Genomic DNA, 19,659 nt, shown 5'->3' with positions numbered 1-19,659 from the left:
AGTAAGCTAAGCAGTAAGTGCTTTAGAGGGCTGATTTCCAGCTCATTTAAGTCAATTTAAAGACTGGTTATGTTTGATTAGCTCTGGTCCTCAAGCATGGATGTGTTCTAAAAGGCTTTCAGAGGCACTTCAAGCTGACAATTAATGGGAACACGGCGCTGCTGCTGACCCTGCTGCCTCTCAGCACCCCCAGAGCCAGATCCTGTGCTCTGGCAGCAGCTGGAAAGCGTCACCCACCGAGAAAGCTGCTCCAGCTGCTGAGCCTGGCTCCGGCGGCCAAACGCTGAGGTGCTGGCTCCTCCCTTGGCCCTCCCATCAAAATCAGTCTCCATCTGGGAGAGTTTTCTGAAGGCTGACAGTTCTCTGCCTGAGCCTACCTTCCCTCGTTCCATCCTCCACTGCCAGCACCTTTTCTTTCAGTGACTGTGCCCAGCAGCACTCCCCTTCTCCTTGCAAACTCTCTGAAGAGGCTGAACCCTAACAAACGGCAAGCAAACTCTCTGAGTCATTCTCGCTGGCCCGAGCTCTGTCTCTGTTGTCAACTGGGGCTTCAACCCAGCTCTGAATACTTGCAGCAGTGTGTAATCGCCGATTTTTTAAGCTCTGATTTTAAAGCAGGAAAAAAACAACGTAACATTTGGGCTTCACCTTAAGATTCTCTGGGAATCATCAGACATCAAGCCCCTATCCTTTGTGTTTGCAAACCTGGTGTTCATGAAATAAACGTGCTGTTTGTTGGTTTTGTTCATAATTTATTTTGAGCTTGCTGCAGTAGCATTATTGTCCATTCGTTTACACACACACAAAAATGAAATGCTTAATAAAGGCGAAGACGCTTACAGAAAGGCTGTGGGATGAAACACTTCTCTTCCTGCCTTTTACAGGTGCTGAAATGCTCCAATAACATTTCTGAGGGCTAAAATTTGATCATCAATTTTTGTTGCACTTCCCAATAGCCTGCTCTTTTCTACCCTTTTCCTGGAAATATCTGCACATCACTGTATTTTCTTGGAATAAATACTGGCAGAAAGAAAATATCAGTCTCGAGTAATGAAAAACACCCCCTCAGTGTTAAGTTCTCCCCAAATGTTCAGTGCTCGCACTTTCAGCCGACCACAGCACCACGAGACTTATCTGAACAGTTACAGCCAATCAACACAGTTCAATAATGACCACAAAAATGATGGAAACTGCTCACAACTTGGGGTTTGTGTTTCCTAAATGGGAAAGGATTCACTAATTGGGAGAGACGTTTGAGGATGCTGGACAACGGATCTTTTAGGATACCATTATCTATGAGCATGAGGTTTCCACAAGGTGAAAAAGGCCAGATCAATGGGATTTGTTTTGTAGGATGTATGAAATGTGACTGCTTTATGCAGTAAACCCCCGTGGGTTATTCCCGTGTCATGCCTTCACTGGCACAAGCTTTCCCAGGGTATGACGTGCGTACTGTTAGGTACATACATACAAAAAAATAATTACACGGCAGCACTTTCCAGTAACGAGGAAGGAATGCGTTCCCGCAAGTCAGACTTTGGGAATTCCCTCCTTCTCCAAGCGGAGGGAACACAATTCCCACTGCTCCTTCCCTCGGAAGCCGGCAGGCTCTGCAGATCCTCTCCCGCATGCGCCCCTCCCGCAGGGCTGCACCGAGCCCCTCACTCAGATCACCAGCTTCTCGATGCTTAAAGTACTCGTTTCGTCCTCTTCGTTCGAACCAAAATACCCGGGCAGGTCGATCATCTGTTGCTCTGCCTCGGTTAAACCGAAGGTGGTGTTATCATAAAAGGCAAACTCAGGGTCCAAGGGGAAGCTCTGGCACTTGTCCTTTCGGTACTGGGCTGGGCTGATCGTTAGGCCCCTCTGGTAATTATCTTTGCCAGCTGAGCCCGCTTCCTTCCGCCACTCACCTTTGGGGTTGGGCGAAGGGCCCCGCTTGCCCCGGCCGCCCTCGGGCTTTTCAGCTGCCCTCTCCTGCCCGGCGGGCTGGCGGTCAGCAGTGGGATCTGTTTTCTTCCCCGGGGGACATGCCCTGTGGTGGCACTTGGTGCCGCGGCCCTGCGGCTCGCCGTGGGGCTGATCCAGCTTGTCGCCAGTGGGATGGGCGCTCCTCAGCTTCGGTCGTGCTCTGTCTTCCAGGCCCTGCTCCCACGTTCTGGTCCTGGGGTTGTAAAGAGGGGTCTGCCGGGGGGTGAGGGTGGACATGCTTCTCTCCCTGAAGGGCCTGGCCTTCTTGGTTTCGTGGAAGCTGGCCGTTCTCCTGAACTGCGGGTTCCTGGGGCAGCCCCTCTCCGACGCCTCCCCTCTGCTGTCCTGGTGTTTGAAATGAGCTCTCCTCACCAAGGTCTGCGTGGGGCTCAGCGCGGGATTGGCCTGGGAGAAGGGGAAATCCAGCCTCAGGTTGCAGCCCTCCGCCGGGAATTTGGGCTGAGCAGCCGGATGGTCCAGAAACGGGGACTTGAGCCGAAATTTGTTGGCCGCGGCCTCCTCTGGGTTCTCGGCACTCAGGGGAAGCATTGTGCTGGCACCAACAACCGTGTCCGTCAGGGGGTTCTGAGAGACGTGGTACACCTTGGTGGTCTCGGTCAGGCCCTTCTTCTTCATCTCCTTCAGCTGCTGCTGCGCGAGGCGGTAGCTGAAGATCGGGGGGATTATTTTTTGGGCATTCGGCTGAAAGCTCTCGCTCCCGGAGACCTCATCTTCCTGGGCAAACTGGAGGCTTCGCCTGTAGGTCAGAGGAATGTTAACGGGGGCGTCCCCTCCCTCGGTGAAGCTGTCCCGCTGCTTGCTGCCCTGGCAAATGTTCTCCTCGTCAGAGTTTTTCCGAAAGCCGGGGGAGTGGACGGAGTTGCGGCGCACAGCGGCGCTGCACTTCTGAGCTTTGCAGAGCTTCCTCCACAGGGTGATGAGGACGGTGGCAAAGATGATGAACAAGCACAAGGAGATGCCCGTGATGGTCACTATGTTGTTTGCTTTCTGGTCCTCTCCCGGCTGGACAGAAGGCGGGGTGGAAGGCTTGACAGCTGTAACAAAGAGCACACACGTCTGTCAGCAGAGCTGCACCGTCATCAGCATTTGGGTATTTTAGGATGGCTACTACAAAGCAAAACTAATTAATACAGTACAGTAGGATTTGCTCATTGTAAACGACTTCCTACTGATCACTTTGAACTGGCAGGAACAGATCACTCACTTTAAACCAAGGGACCCGCAGACCTTCCAGATGTAATCGTTACCTTTGCCTGTTCTGCCCTTTCCAGAAGACACTCCTACATTTGTGTAAAATGGGATAATAATACTTGCCCTCCTTTACAAAGTACATCGAGATCTCCTGGTGAGAAGTGCTGCAAAGGGGTAAAAATAACCCTAGTGATGCTAGTCGTCCAGGTATCACTTCAAAATTATTTTTAGTATGGCTTAAGGAAGCGTGAGAATTATTGACTTGTGAGCTCTGCAGTTTGAAGCGAGCACTGGCAGTGGAAGTGGAACTTTTCAGAGCAGCCATCTGGGGGTGCTTCTTCAGCTGCTGCCCGGTGTTGGCCCCCGCAGAGGACAAAAACCTTCCCAATGATCAGAAGGATCCTAACTGAGGTCCTGCTGATGTGGTGCCGTGGGCATTCTGGTATTAGGGCTCTTCTGTTGTGCACTGGAGACTGATCTTCGAAAGGGAACACTCTGCTAAGTGGTAACAGCAACAGCTCAAAGCTTTTCACGGCCCTAGTTAAACCTCTCACCTGTACGTTACACCACATGTGGGTGTCAAGAGACGGTCATAAAGCTGTAAGCTCAAACCAAACCACTTCACAACCTTGCCCCAGTCCCTAGTTTTATCCAGAACCCACAGCTTCCCACCAGGGTTACGGACAGTCTATCAAGTGTGCAGGATGTCTTGCACTGACAAACACAGGCCAGAAGGTCCCAGGCTGCTACAATAACGGGTGAGCCGGAGGCCCATTTCTTTGAGTCAGGGCTGTAAGACGGCCCCAAGACCTTTGAAAAACCCTGCCATGATCCTAAGTTTGATCTTCACGTCACTCTGAGACATCAGTACAAAGAACAATGTCGCTGCCTGTTGAATATTTTCTGAGGGTCCCTAAAACTGACACTCAGCCCAGAGAACAAGGAGCACTGCTGCTCCGAGCTCAAGAGAGAAGGCAGGACCCACATTTGCCCTGTTCAGTAGCGCCGGTGCAGAGCAATTCATTCATTGCTCATCCTTCTCTCAGCCCCCTTTTCTCTCAGTTATTTATCAAGGACCCGGTTTTCTATCTGTAATGCACACTGTGCTACATCACCCGGAGTAGAAAGTTAGCAGCAAGGTTTGAACCTGGATGTAGTTCCCCAGGTTTGCTCCTCTTGCCACCCGACCTCCCGCTGCCCTCGGGCCGTTCCCTGCTTTCCTTTCTTCAGCCATTTGCTCCATCTGCTGGACTGATGGCTGCAGTGAGAGCGGCGCCACAGCCTGCTCCGGGAAGGGGTGGGCAGCTGGGGGAGTTCAATCAACCAGCCACTTCAGGATTTCTTGACCCCTCTGGCAGGTGATACAAGGCACAGAGCAGGAGAGCTCAGTAGCAACTCTAGGAAAACACCACCTAACCCGTGGATTTTCTCCAGTGTCACTCACCTCAGCACTCTGATGGAGATTGGCACAGAAAAGACAGGCGGCCCTAGAGCAGGGTATGAGCTTTAAACTGTGCCCCTAAACATCTGAACTGTTCCTCTCTGCTGACACTTGCAGCTTGGCAATGTAAGCAAACCTGCACAGCCAGCATTTTCTAGTGATGAAAAGCAGCAGAAACCTTAACAAGGATCTGTTAAAACATCTCAAGTGCTGCACGAAAACTGACAAAATGCAAAATCTGCCTCGATGGAATATATTCTGCACAGCCCTGTTTGCCTACCATCCCCACCCCTGCCAGGCTGTGGCACACGAAGGCACTGGAGCCTGTAGATCATTCAGTTTCTGAGCAGGCAGACCTCTGGGCTCTCCCACCAGAGCAAAGAAAATTTGAAAGGTGATTACGAAGCAGCACAGGAAACAGAGAAGTGGCAGAGCAGATTCAGCTGGAAAAAACAGGAGGTCCTGTGCTGGAGACACCGGAGAACTTCTCAGCATCAGCTACTGTCACGAATCCCACCATACCACGCGTTTCAGGAATTACACACATCTAAAGCTCTTTTACAGATAGTCTCAGTGCTGGCAGCAGACTTTTCCACACCTGTTCCAAAGTACACCGAAAATACACGCCTCCTCTAGTTGCAAGCCAGAAAATTACATTTTTAACAGATTTCCACTGCCCGGAATCTTTAACCCGTGATTCAGATTCTGTTCCCCTGGCCCTGAGATCTCTCCCAAACCCTCAGCCATCACAAGGCCGGTGACAGCAGAGCTACGCACCCAGACAATCCTCCAGGGAGCAGGAGGAGGTCTCTCTCGGAGGTCCAGCGCAGCCTGGGTTCGCCGGCGAGGAGGTGAGGCACTCTCGGAAGCGCTCCCGGACTCCATCTCCGCAGGTGACGCTGCAGGGGCTCCAGGGCTGCCACAGGCTCCACGTCTCTGCAAACACACAAGCTCACGGCAATGAGGAACGCGTCCGCCTCCCCCCTAAAGACAAAGAAGGCATCGAACTGTCTCCTCTCATTCAAGAAAAGCAATAGATAACCCAACAACGCAAACTGCAAGACCAAAAGAGCAAGAGGATCCAGGGACCTGCTCCCGTTCCCATCAGTCTGGGGCACAGCTCCCGCTTCTGCTTTCCTCTCCTCGCCCCGCGCGGCACTGCAGGAGCTGCCCGCAACAACAGCGGATGGAAATTAACCCACAAATCTTTTTAACAGCTTCCTAATTTATATATTCATAAAGCCCAATCCCTACCTGACAAATACTGCTTTTACAGCAGAACAGCTCCACTGACTCGAGCGTTAGTTACTCCTGATTTGTGTGATTGGGAAGGGAGGAGAAGCCTACGAGGCCTAATGAAGAGGCAATCCTGCTTTTCCTCTTTGTGATCTTCTTAGCACACAAACGTGTTATTGAGTCGTTCCTCTGACAGCTTTACGGGTCCCTGTTGCTTTATTGCTCATACAGAGGCAATTAACTCCAGATGAAATTTCACAGGTTTATTTGTTTTACTTTAAGCGGAGGCAGGCTCAGGTTCTGATGCCAACTCGGATGCTGTCGTGTTTTAAATGCAATCCCTTTTTTGCTTAGGTCCCATACTCATCCTGTGCTCAGCACTCAAACTTCAGAGCAGTGAGGACCCCGAGATGGAAAGGGACCATCCCTGTGCACACCTGTGACGCTGAAACAGGACAGTAACTTAAAATCCCAAAACAAGGGACGAGTCCAGGTGAAGGACAGGTACCCTGGGAACTGTCTTGTGGGTCAGTCCACTCAACGGCCTGGCTTTAAAACATATCAGGAAGAAAAACAACAGCCCAGTCGCTCCATTTCCCTGCTCGGAGGTAAAACAGAAAATCTGATAAATCACAAAAAGCAAATTAGATTTCTCTTCTTAATAATTTATGGTTGCTACTGCCAACACAGGTCATGATGTTTGATTTTATTAGCTAGTTGCTCTGCTGCTGGGATGCCACAGCGCTGCCCATCAGCGAGCAGTTTGTGATGTTCCAGGACCAGACAGTGCTTGGTGACTGGAAATGGCTTTGGGATTTCACCTTATATTGTCTGCTCTATTCATAGAGTGCTATTACTTTTTAAAGTCCCTAACAACAAATAAATACAGATGTTATTTAATAAATGTCACATTGTAACTGCGTTGGGCCCTGCCCTACAAACTTTTGTGGGCACGCCAGCGTGAAGGAACGTCCCTGCGAGCAGCATGAGAGAACCTGCGGGGCTCCTTGCCCGCACGAAGCCACCCACGTGCCTGGCAGGATGGGGCCCGGAGGTTTTCAGCTGCCAGCCAGGGCTGTAAGGCACGTGCAGGCACGTCAGTGAGGATGCAGGGTGGAGAAGGTCTGCCTGGCCTCGCACACAGCATGGACATCGACAGCCAACCGATCCCTCTTCCAAAAGACCAGCAGCTGGGGGTGTCACGGTGTCCTTCCTGATATCACGACGGACTCCAGCGGTGCCCCCACCCCTGGCAGAGGGAGGCCTGTGAGCTTTAACGTACATTTAGGCTGGGTCATTTTCTAATTTTGATGTCAAACCGATGACGTGCCTGTTGCTCTGAGGCACTTTTCACTGACTTCAGCTTCAGCAGAAGGCGCAGAGTTCCTCAGCTCTTGGCATCCATAGCTCTGGGGCAACGATTGTGCGCCTTCGGCAGCAGGCGAGCAGGAAATGCTCCAGCTCCGTGAAAGAGGAGATTTAAACCCTGCAACCCGCTCTGCAACCTCCTGCAATTACCAGCATGTGAAAGAAAATGAAGCGTAGTTGATTCTCCCCCAAGGAAACGAAATAATTAACCTCCATTTAAGAGAGACAGATCCAAAGCGCCAGGGGAAGAAAGCAGCCAGTACGTACTGCAAAGCAGCTCTAAGAAGTGTCAGCTTTTCTCACAGGCAACTGAGGAATCAATTATCGACGTGAAGATATCTAACTGATGAGTTAAGTTTGGAAGAGCTGGCAGATCTGCCAACGGGAAAGATAAACGCAATTAACTTGTGTTAATTGGTGCTCTGCGTAAGCAGCTCTCCCCAAAATCCTCTGTTTCGGCCTCGGCAGGGCCGTGAGGCTGCGGTGCTGTCCTGCAGCACAGCCGGTGCGGGATGCTCGGCATCACCCTGCCACAGCAGGTAGGTCGAAGCACTCCAAGACCAGTAACGTGGGATAAAATCACTCATTATTTACAGGCCCATGCAAAAACCTGCTAGCCTGGGGGCCTGCAGGCTACGTATAGAAGCTGAGAGCAGTTTCTAGGTCCTGCGAGCAGGCGTGGTGGTGTTTGGGTAAGAGCTGGGAAACAAACTGTCCTTCTCAGCCATCCCGTGCTCCTCCGTTTGCCTGGAAAGAAAGCCCGGGTGCACTGAAACGGTGGCATGCTCCGACAGGTCGCTCATTTGGACAATGAAAGGCCGATCAGCCTCTTGAAAGAAGAAAACCCAGACTCTGCCTGGGCTAATTACAGTCTTTTCCCCACAGACAACTTGAAAAATCGCAGGGGCACTGTCTGAAATCTTTTCTCAGGAGCTCTCCTGGCGAGTCCCCAGCACCCCGTTTGTTCCTCACATGCCGGGGATGCGGAGATGAAGGATTCGCTGCCACAAGCGGAGCAGGCTGGAGCACAAAGCCAGCCTCCCTGCACCAGGCTGCTTCTAAACAAATGCAAGGCAGAAATGGATTGAGGCAACAGAGCTAATTGGTTCCCAGATCCTCGCGCAGATAGCAGGCAGGGCTGATTCACGCCGCCTTCCGCAGGGAGCAAGAGTTTGATGCAAGCCTTGTGCCCACGCCCGGCCCCTAGATACTCCGTACTGCACACGCAGGGACTGCTGCTCCCTCCAGAAAAGCTTTTCCTACCTTCTTTCCCTCTGCTGGCAACAGCTCTGCTTGTGCCCTGTGGACCTTCCCATGTATTTTCTGACAGATAGCAAAAATCAGATGGGAGAGAAGGCAACAAAACTCATCCCCGCTGACAGCAAGCGCAGCAGGCTTCGTTAGGATTTACACCGGGGTTGAAACTGCTCTTGGGAGTGTAACTAAGAACTGTAAGAAAAAAAAATAATTCATTAACACTGGAAATACGAATAAAATGAGCCTGTTTATATGGCATGGCACTACTAATTTTATCAGAGCCATCCCGCCTGACTCCAGCCAGACACCGAGCAGGACGTGGGACATCGTCCTGAGGAGAGCCCAGGTCCCACTGCTGGGGTTGCTCCAATCCCAACCCTGCAAAGCACGGGCTAACGGGTTGAAATGAATGAGGGCAGAGCCACGCTTCTGCTGCTGGCTAAAACGACCCAGCAGAGCTTTCTTTCTCAGACATTCAGCTCATTCAGTCAGACGTGGGGAAAATCTCAGCTGCGCGGCTCCCTCTGAGTCACCTCCGTGCCGAGGTGAACGAGGTGACTCACGGCGCTGTTATTTCTTCACAGGTTCCCCAGCTGCAGTCTACAGAAAGCTCCACGAGCACGGGCTCACGTTTGATAAACGCACTCCCTATGTTGAACAGATTCGCAGCCCTGGAAAACACAGGGTTGGGTTTTTTTTTTTTGGTGATACTTGTTCTGAAGCTGATGGCCCCTGCTGGAAGAGCTGCTGTTCTGGCCTGCCCAGGGTCACCAGAAGCCTTCTCCTTCCTCCTCCAGGCACCAGACAGATTCCTCTTCCACGGGCTGTCCCAAGCCTGCCAGGGATGAGGGATAAAGAGCTGGATCGACGAAGGGTCAGGAAAATAACTGATGCCCGATCTATGGAAAGCAGGTGTTGCAAAATCACCTTTATCTCATCACCTGTGGTTTGGAGGAAGATAATTTTAATGATTTAGGAGCTTTCATCTTTTACAAGGGAGTATCTTTGTTTCATAATGACAGAGCATACGCTAAACAGAGGAAGAGCTGGCGGAGTGACAGGTTTGATATGCAATTGTCAACAGAAAATCATCACTGAGCGGGAATGCATCTGGAGAGATTTCAAAGGGATAAGGGTAATGTTTGGTGCTACACAACGCCTGCCTCGGTGACAGGAAAATAAATAGAAAATCGTTATTGAGACAATATGTCGCTGCTGTGATGGCTCCAGGAGACAGCGCAACTGCACGGAGCAATGTGGGCTCCGTGGCAAGTTAGGACAACTCACAGAAAGTGGAGAAATCAGCCAAATGCAAAACGCAGGCAGAAGGAATAGAGGCTGTACCCGCAGAATAGGCTGCGGAACTGAAAGGTCATGTGCAAGAACAGCTCAAGGCTTTCCAGGGTGAAAGCGACGGCAAAATCAGCTAGGGCATCTGTGGGAGTAAACGCAGAGGAGCAGGAAGCAGGGAGCTCGGTGAGAGTGCTACTGCTCCAACGGCATCAGGGAGGAGGACGGTAGAAGATGACACCCAAACTTGTGTTGTCAAGTAAAAAGGATTGCTAAAAGGAATGGAAATGGGGCCCAAAAGAGCCAGAACATTAATCAAACCCTTTCAATTAAAGCCTCGATCTGTTCAGCTTATCAAACAGAACACTGAGGTTATCTGGGAGGACCGACACAATTTGGATGCGCCAACGCCTTGCGGGGGAAGCCGATGGGTAGCAGACAGCTGCCTCGTCTGGCAGAGAGCAGCAGAGCAAGAGCCCCTCGCTGCAGGCTGAAGCTAGATGAGCTTCGTTAAGAAACGCACCTCGTTTCCTTTGCCCTGCCACAGGGCTCAGGAAAATCCCTCCTGCAGCCCCCAAAGGCCACGGAGGTTCAGGAGGTTCGCCCTGCTTCGGGCTGCCGCGCTCCACCCCAAACACCCCGCTCCTCTCGGTGCTGCCTGGGGGCTTTGAAGTCTCACGGATACGGCCGCGGAGGCAGACGTGCTGCTAATTAATTTCGGGTTGACATTTTCTTTACGGCGACGTGGTGTCGCTTTCATCGGCTCCATCGACGTGACACTTCCAACTTGCCAGCTGTTGACTTGAAGGCGTTCTCCACGAGCAGCCTGACTCCTTTCGGCTGCCGCTGCGGGGATGGGGCTAACGTGCAGCTCCGGGAAACAAAGCGACTCGCGGGCGTTGCTCAAGGTGGATTGCAACAATTAAAACCAGGCAAAGATCGGGCGCAGAAGCGTAGCTGTGTCATATCCTACTTATTCATCTGTCAGGGCAATTAGCTAGATAGTATCTGCGTGCCATATAAATACCACCCAAGCACAGAGAAAGAAAGAGAGTTCTCTCTTCCTTTTTCCTGGAGAATTATCTCGATGAAGGAAGCGTGCTTTCATTTTTAGGTGGACTTCCCTGTGCCAAAGACCGAGAGTGCCAACGGACAACACAGAGATGGAAAGTTAAGCTGCAGAGAAGAACTACGTACCCGGCTTGGCATGTGCTGAAAACAGAGGTCATTCCTAGTACAGAGCGTTAATTAAAGAGCTCACAACGTCAGAATTAATGAAGTAGCACAAACCACACAACGCTAGAAACCTAGTTTAGGTAGGCTGTGTCTGGCCCACATCCTGTGCTCTTGGTCTCCTGATCATCCCACTCAGAGGTGCAAGGACCCTGTTTTGGCTCGAGCTGCACTTCCTCTGCAGGAAGCCCAGGGTGGGGATGCGCAGAACACATCTCCAGCCTTTCAACCCAAGCTCTTTGAAGCGTGCCCATGGGAGAGACTAATTCATAACCTAGGGATGCAAGCCTGCTCCAGGACTTCAGAGCATTTACTTTTCTCTTCCAGGATGTGGGCAACACAACCTAAGCCAACCCCAATCCCCTCATGCACACGCAGCCCATCCCTTGCTACAGTTTCCTACAAACCAGAGGACATTTGGCTCCTCTGCTTCCTCTGCCATGCTACGGTGCTTTGAAGACCCCGCCAAACCACGGACTACTACCCCCAAGAGCCCATGAGGCTACACCTATGTAAGTTGTAGAGATAAAAAATAAAACAGGACTGAGAAATGGGCTCAAGTTCTGTCTTGTGACCACCTTTAACTATGATCAGTCCTACTCCTGGACGTGGTGTTGGCTTCTGCCAACCAGCCCTCTCCCAGAGCATGCCTGGACACAGCCAAAGGACTCCACAGACCACACAGACTCTGTCCCCACATGGCAGGTTGTATGAATCTAATATTTTCTTGGAAGAAAAGAGCTTAGCTCTATGGATGTGACCCACAGTGTGGCAGGTGGCCTTATGGGTCAGGAAATGCACTGTGGCCTGTTTTAAGCAGCAGCAGCAGAAACATGGCTTGAAAAGCTGCTGCAAAGCCCCTCCAGCTGCCCAACAGACACAGGAGTGTCTTTCGCTACGGCCAACTCTTGATTCATGTCATCAAAATTTGTCTATCTAGCAGGTAGGATTCTAAACTCCCACAGCAAACAGGGTAGAGCCAGGAAGGAATTCAGCCAGGCAAGGATTCAGCCCCTGTATCTTCTCTGCCCATCTCCGGATGGGATGAATCACCCCTGGGAGATGTCTGCCTCTCTCAACTAAACAGCGAGGCAGCTACTTCGTGTTGGACATTGGGCTTCTAGACAGTTAAATGCAGTACAGATGTCTCCAGTGGGCCAGATCTACTGTGGTAGCTACTTAAATCACTCAGAAAGCCAAGTTTCAGCTTTACTGGAACTAGATAAATCCATCATTCAAAAGGTCCCAAGCAGTTTGGGTTGGTACTTAGCCTTAAATTTACGTAGTTTTGAGCTATCACTGTGCCATTTGCTACCAAACGTCCTTGTGTACACCTCTAAACAAGTCTACTCCATTTTGCTCCCATCTGTATATGCCTTTACAATTATTTTTGCCAGTGCAGAAGACCCAAAAGGCAGTTATTCAATAAGAGACACTACAATCAAACTGATTTATCGCTACCCATGCTGGCTGGGAAGAGTGCTGATTCCTGCTAAAAGAAAACAAACGTCGGTACAAACCCATATTCCTTTGGATCATCATACACTCCTTAACTCTGGGTGGGAAATGGCTTCGGTTTGAGAAATTATAGAGGTCAAAGCAGTATTTGTTCTTCCCCACGTCAAACAAAGTGCAGTTAAATTCTGTCCTGTTGTCTCCTGGGTGAAGGATGTTCTCATAGAGCCAAGATGTTCTTAGAGTGGGATGCCTGAGAGCCTCTTTATAGACGACGATTTTGCCACCGCCAGACGTGCACGGCGGCGAGACGACGAAGACCTGAAGCAAAGTTCTGCACACCGCTTCTGGTGCCACAACCAGTCTGTACCCGAATTTGTGGAGGAGATCTATGGGTCCCATGGAGGCAATAAGGGAACGTGTCGCTGATGATTTCAGTAAGACGGTGATGTAAGGTTCTTGACCAAGAGGCGGGCAATCAAACTCGACCCACTGGGAGCTGGACAGCAGGATTCCTTTGCTAGTTCTGACGCCCAGCATCTCGTCAGAGCTGACTCTCCCTAGTTCATACAGGGCACTGGTGAAGATCACCTCCAGCGACACCGCCGTCTTGTTCACGGCACACAGGTGCTCGTTTGTAAAAAGCCCAACCTGAAGGGAGCTTCCAGGCAGCTCCGAGGTCCTGTTCAAGTCGATGTGAAATACCGGCCACTCCACGCGGAGGGTGGGCGCTCCTCCACTCACAGCAGCACTGCTATTACCGCTGGGAGAGCCCATCCTGAACAAAAAGTCCCCGGCACTCATGAAATAGAAACACTCAAACTCTACCATCCCCTGGGACTGGTTGACGGGAAGCTGTTTTCTTGCGATGATCTCGTTGGTGCTGGCATCCAGCAAGAGGATGGAGAGGTTCTCTGCCGTCACATTCCCACCGCCGTGGTGCCGATATTCCACAGACACCGTGTCGTTGCTGAAGGCTACATGACCCGGGCGCTCCAACAGGAGGTACTCTGCCTCACCCAGCACTGAAAGGAAAACAGCGTTAAAAAACAGAGGCACAACTGATTGCTTACGTAACTCACAGAAGAAAATACATATTTATAAAGTGGGTATTTAAGAAATCGCGCTCAAACTTTTAAAAGGGAATCAGATCACCAAAAAAAAAAGTTGTAACTAGAGCAATTAAAGCTCTTTGTGCAGGGATGTGATTTGGAACGGCTCAAAGTTCACTGTAGCAACACGCTCAGGAAGGTTAAAAACGAGGCTTCAAAAAAAAAAAAAAAAAGAAGCATTCACAGAAAACGTCATTTCGAGGGATAGACCATGCAAATCTCAACTTCTTTCACTCATAGATTCCTAAAGCCCACTTCACAGGGGCCAGCTGTTCTACTTATTTTAGCAAAAGCAAAAAAGCAGTAGTTTCTTAATACAGAAACATGAAAAATGTCCCTCAAATTAAATAAAATAGAAAGTCTGCATGATGCTTTTTGAAGCCTCTTCTCTTGCTCTGTCTTATGAATCTTTCATTTTGCTCATTTGCATCACAGAGACACTTGAGTGAAAGAGCTGAAAATAACAGTGATGGTGACTGCAGCACTTTTCTTGTCTCAGATGTGGTGCAACATGTCTAAATGACATCACTTCATTATAAATGGCACCGGCTTTTTGAACGCACTTCTTGCATGACCATGTTTGTGCAGGTTGCCAAATTATCCCGAGACATGCTGTAACTAGTGGGGATAGATGATATCTGAAGCACTGGATTGAGAAGATCACATTTCTCTTCTCAGCTCAGCTAGCTTTTCTGCATTGCTTGAAACTTAAGGATTTCAGACGTAGAAAGGTTACCCGAAAAATGGGAGCTGCATACATTTACTCCAGATACAGAACGTGCTGTGAGACATCTTTATGTAATAAATCGTCTGGAAAAAGGCTTCTGAGTCTTGGATGGAAGGTGCTATCTATCCGGAAGACTTCAGTTGAAGCAATACTTCAGTAAGAAGTATCGACTAACAATACTTTGACTTGTTCAATCTGTTACATCTGTCTTCAGATTACCTCTCAGAAAGCTGTGCTGGAAAAACACTGCAAGTGCCAAGGCAAGCACTCAGCATTTGGGAGCAGCAGGACTCATCTCACAGAATACAAGACAACTACCACTGCAAGCTTCAATTTGACTTCGTCCCCTTGGATTCACTTTCCTGTCAGCAGAGAAAATTTTCAGGAAGCAATTCATCTGAGCAGCTGTAGCCATATACATCAGCCTGCACCAGAGCAGCCTATTACTCTTCGCCAGCTGCAACAGGCGACTAAAATAACCAGCTCCAACCACATCCCTGATGTCTGAAGGAAGGTTGTAGGCACGGCCTTACACATATAAATCATGTGTATGCCCTTACATACATGTGCTGTAAGTTGGCCTTTCATTTGCATGAGTCAATACCATTTTTTTCCACAAGATCCTGCTTCGTTTGGCAGATGGATGGTGCCCGTTACCAGAGGGTTCTTTTAGTCTCGTCCTTCCATGGGTGGCCCCATGTATTATTGACTGCACGCCATCCCAAATCCATCCTGATAAGACAGAATTATTCACTTCCCCCATGGACTCTTCTGTTGTGCTCCTATCATAGTGTATGGGTATATTAGAAATATTTTGTCCCTGCAATGGCCCTGAAAGATGAGGAAATGTCACCATCCTTTAGTGTGTTAGGAACCAGGGCACAGACACAAAGGTGAAAACTTGTCAAATATCAACTCAACAACTACCTGGGCCTCTCCGAACTACCTGGCCTTTCTCACTTCTGTGCTGGGCGGGCGGCTGAGCACTGGCCCAGGCTGCCCAGAGAGGCTGTGGGGGCTCCTCCTGGCAGAGCGGCACAAGGCGCCTGCACGGGGTTGGAGCAGAGGGCCTCCAGAGGTTCCTCACAACCTCAACAATTCAACTCCAGCAAGTTCTCACCCTTCTTGCTCACCTCCAGCACACCAGCAAGGGGAGCAGAGAGCACAGAACAAGCACCTCCAGGGCCTGACATTACAAACACGGGGAAAGCTGCTGCCCTGGGCAGCACAGTTGTTTGGCAAGAGGAGCCAAAGGGAGCTGGAGCATGCTCCACCCCGCAGAGAGGTTTGTTGTTAACTCATCTGCAAGGACTTACATATGGACCAAGTCTGACCACATCCTCATACAGGCAAGAAAATGCATGTTCCAGAGCCTCGTGAGCTCTCTAACATGAAGTTCCCACGCCTGCACTAGAGTTTCCAAGCGAAATGGTTGCAAGTTGCTGGGTTTTTCTCTCTCTGAACGTGGGCAAAATGATGCATTTCTCTACAAAGGAATTGGCCAGATTCAACTTGGCTGAGATGTAATAAGGGAAAAAGAAATCAGGCCATGGCAAAAACCCAGCGTGAAAAATTTCAACTTCAGGCTTCAGATTTTCAACAAAATCCCTGATGTGATAGTAATGAAAAGCACTGATGTTTACACCTACCATTCTCCTCTCCTTACTCAGTTGCGCTATTTTTTATTTGACCTGGCCCACACCAGCAGAAATAACAGCGCTGTGTGCGCGTGTGGGAGGACTGGAGAGAGGCCAGCGGACTGCCATGTAGCTCCCATCCACCCTAATATGGGTCACTTGGGAAGTGAGGGAAGTGAACATTCCTGCAGGATGCTGTTCCAGCACTGCAGAGCTCTGCCTGGCACCCCTCAGGTCACAGCACCCCTTCTCCCCTCGTTGTTTAATAACACAACTTCACGCTCACAGGTGGCCCACGTGGCAGTTTTCCACAATGCTCCACAAGTCGCCAGCCAGAAGCAGGCAGCTTCCACCGCGTGCTCCTTCAGCTGCCCTCCAGCCTCCTGTGTGTGCACGGCTCTGTCACAAGCCAAAACTTGGTCCCGGTTGTTTGGGCAGCCAGTCAGGGGCAGCTTTCAGTGCGTTTGTATATTTTCGGTTGCCATTACAATGGTCTCTCAGTGAATGGAGTCTGGCTGTGGCGCCAACAACCTGCCAGAGGAGCCTTTGCAAGAGCTCCCTCTTCAAAAGATCAAAAGGAAAATCCTTGTTTTTCTTCTGAAGAGTGAGAATTATTATTTGAGGGTGCTGTTCTGATATTTATTTATTTTTAATTGTGTTCAAGCCAGCTTGGGTTGTGATGTTGGCTTGTCAGCCATCAGCACAACAGAGCTACGAAGAACAAACACATCAGAAAAACTGATAAGAAATGAGAATACCGAATACTGGTTTGTTGTATGCTAGAACCTTTTTTTTTTTTTGTTTGTAGCATTACAGTGATTTTCCACAATATACTTGTTCAAACACAGTATTGGTGTAACATTTAGAAGAATATGAGGGAAATAGTTCTCTAAACAGTATGTACACGTGATACTCAAAGATGTGTACTCTTTGGAAGTTATTTTCAGAATTAGGGACTAGCTTTTCACTGGAAATAAGGGAAAAGATGATGCACCTGAAGCTTGCAACAGAGATTTAGCTCTTTAACTGCACCTTTTAATTACTCACTGTGCCACTCTCTATAAAGTTCCCAAACAATAGCTCTTACCTGTGAGTCAACTAGCTGTGAGTGCCTGCAGGACTGGCTCACCAAGAAGCCGTGGATATTGCAATCATTCACCTCACTTTCTGGATTAAGTGAATTCAAAACTTATCTTCACTGCGTTACCCACTCGGAGCACTGTTCTTAACTTAGCTAGCTAACTTTGTTTTATTAAAGCAACACGTGGTACTAAAAGCCACAGACAAGAGTTTCCATTTCTACTAGACTTGAGCTCATCTAAGAGAGGCCAATTCTAGGTTCCTGATAGTGTTCAGTGACCCCTTGTTCTAGAGTGGAGATGGAGCAAGAACAGAGGTACAGGTAGCTGAGCGTATTTTCTCACGTACACAGGAAAAGCAAACTGCACACATTCTTGGTCCATTTCTTTCCATAACACCTTCTTTTAAATTATGAATGTAAATTTTGAAAACGTATTTACAAATTAAGAGTCCCATTTTCAGCATTTCTAAATCACTGTGCAGTAAGGAGTTGATTATCTTTGCAAACCTACCTTCTACTTAGTACGTTCTTGGAAAAGATAGATGCCCTGCCTGGGATTCCCCTCAGACTTGTAGCTGTCTAAGCTAAACGAGGTGTTTAATCTCCCTTGACAGCTGAAGGAGAGAAGGAGCTGCTTTCTCAACCCACACATCTCGCACTGCAGGTGGGTTGGAGCTGCCCTCAAGATGTGCCATTTTGTGACTCAAACAACAGCGACTGCTTCAGACTAGCTGCCTCATTGTACATGACTGAAATTGAATGGGTATGAATCCCATCCCTTGGCTTCTTACGTGGTCAGAGGAGAGAACACCTCGCTGTTCTCAAAAGTTCTCTGAGTTGACAGCTTAGGTCCATCAGATGGGGTCTCACACAGTCAGAGGAAGTTGCCTGCACTGTAGATGTTTCCACAGGTCCCTTTTATAGTTAACGGAGAGGAACGGGCAGCTGTATGTTGTGGTTCCTCCCACCCCAGTACAGACACCTAAAATAGTCCTGGCTTCCAAGATACACGTTAAATGTTACGGAATACAAGTCTCAAAAGAGAGCACAGCTCCTGTTACTGCTTCTGACACAGCCAGCCCCTTGATGATGCGCACAGAAATGTGCTCGTTTATCTTGTTTACTTCTCTGAGCAAATTCACAGCAGGAAAGGTTCCTGCTAGATCCAAAGGGGCAGCTTATGCAAGCCGAGCTGTCTTTTCCACCTACATTATTGCACAAGACCTCGACTATATTCTGTGCAATGGTGGCTTGTGGGACATTTTATTTCAGCAGATACCCTGCAAACAACACTGTCCAAAACCACTTTGTGAATATGCATCTCACAGTTTTCCCTTGAAAGCCCTAGTACTCACCGTAGTCACAGAGCACCACTAACAACAGATTTGAAAAATCTTTCAGCATCTGTTTCATTCTGACCAGTAGGATCCCAGGTCCTTTTACTCCTCATGTCCTTCTTCAGCTCCGAAGTGCAGGCACTTTTTTCAGGAACACCTGAAAGTTTAAAAAATTCAGCTGTGTTGACCTTGCTTCATAAAATCCAAGAAGAAAGACATCCCACCAGTAAGAAAAAAAAAAAAAAAAAACCTACACCATTAATTAACAGTTTTCTCTCATTTACCTAACCATTATTAATACTGGATCGATAGATAAGCACAACTCCAATTTATTTTACATTTTCCCTCTTGAAATGTCAAGTCCTGAGACAGAACAGTAAGGACCTGTCACAACAATTTACCTTTGCACTGCAGTAACTGCTGCTGTGCATGTCTTACATTAAGATCAACACCCACAACTGCAAAGTATTTTATACAAAATGTAACTCTGACCTCAACACCTGTAGATACTGAGGGTTTATTGCTGCTACACAATTCAAACTGCCCTGTTTTTTGGGTCTAGTAATATTATTTAGTTATCTCACAGGCTCTGTAAAAGATCTGTAACTGCTTTTCATGTCATTCAGACTGATCTGCTGGAGAGAGTGCTAACTTCCAACTTTCCCTCCATCATTTTTTTAAGTTTACATTCTACATAGCATTGGTTATGCCAACGAAAATAGAGAACCTTTTGAAAAAGGTTTCACAATTTTATTTCAATGTGCTTTAAACCAGTCGTTACGAGTCTCATAGCAATCATATAAAACGGGCTGGAAGCAGAATGACAGCAGCAAAACCAACAGTTTGCTCCAGAAACAGAAGCAAGAGAGAATCTAAAAAGAGAAGATTGAGCTCAAAGGAGTCCTTCTCAAAATACGAGAATTGCTCTCTTTTGTATTGTACAGGAGTGTCTGAAAGTAAGCCTTACTGTGCTTACCGCCACTCAAACATGCAAGAAAATTCTTGTTCAGTTTACAACCCAATTTTATGAGAGAAAACTGGCACTGGAGCACGCGTAAGTTAGGAGAGAAAAAAAAACTGCAGAACATAAACATAAAACGCAAGAAGTGGGCGTGACAAAGATCAGGTATGTTTTCAGGAATCACAAAAATAATGAGATATTTCAACAATAACATCGAGTTATTGACCTAAGGGTTGTTGACCTAAGATTCAGCCATTGTGCTATCTGAAAGCTTTTTAAATTGTTTTAGCTTCTTCACCCATCTTCTCTGTGCCAATTCTCTCTCCGGTTTCTCACAGACA

General features: G+C 48.7%; 1 protein-coding gene across 1 annotated transcript; it reads right to left on the bottom strand.

Annotated features, from left to right (window-relative positions):
- Positions 1-738: 738 nt before the first annotated feature.
- On the bottom strand, positions 739-18,472 carry THSD1 (thrombospondin type 1 domain containing 1). The gene is made up of 4 exons (XM_032198317.1): positions 18,376-18,472; positions 12,529-13,488; positions 5,402-5,560; positions 739-3,026 (listed from the first exon to the last, which is right to left on the bottom strand). Exons 1-4 carry the CDS (start codon positions 18,431-18,433, stop codon positions 1,666-1,668), a joined length of 2,538 nt encoding a protein of 845 aa, XP_032054208.1. The 5' UTR covers positions 18,434-18,472; the 3' UTR covers positions 739-1,665.
- Between the last annotated feature and the right edge of the window lie 1,187 nt (positions 18,473-19,659).

This window comes from Aythya fuligula, chromosome 1 (assembly GCF_009819795.1).
Source record: "Aythya fuligula isolate bAytFul2 chromosome 1, bAytFul2.pri, whole genome shotgun sequence".
Lineage (NCBI taxonomy): Eukaryota > Metazoa > Chordata > Aves > Anseriformes > Anatidae > Aythya > Aythya fuligula.
Note: the sequence above shows the minus strand (reverse complement) of the source record. Positions and strands in the feature narration are given on the sequence as shown.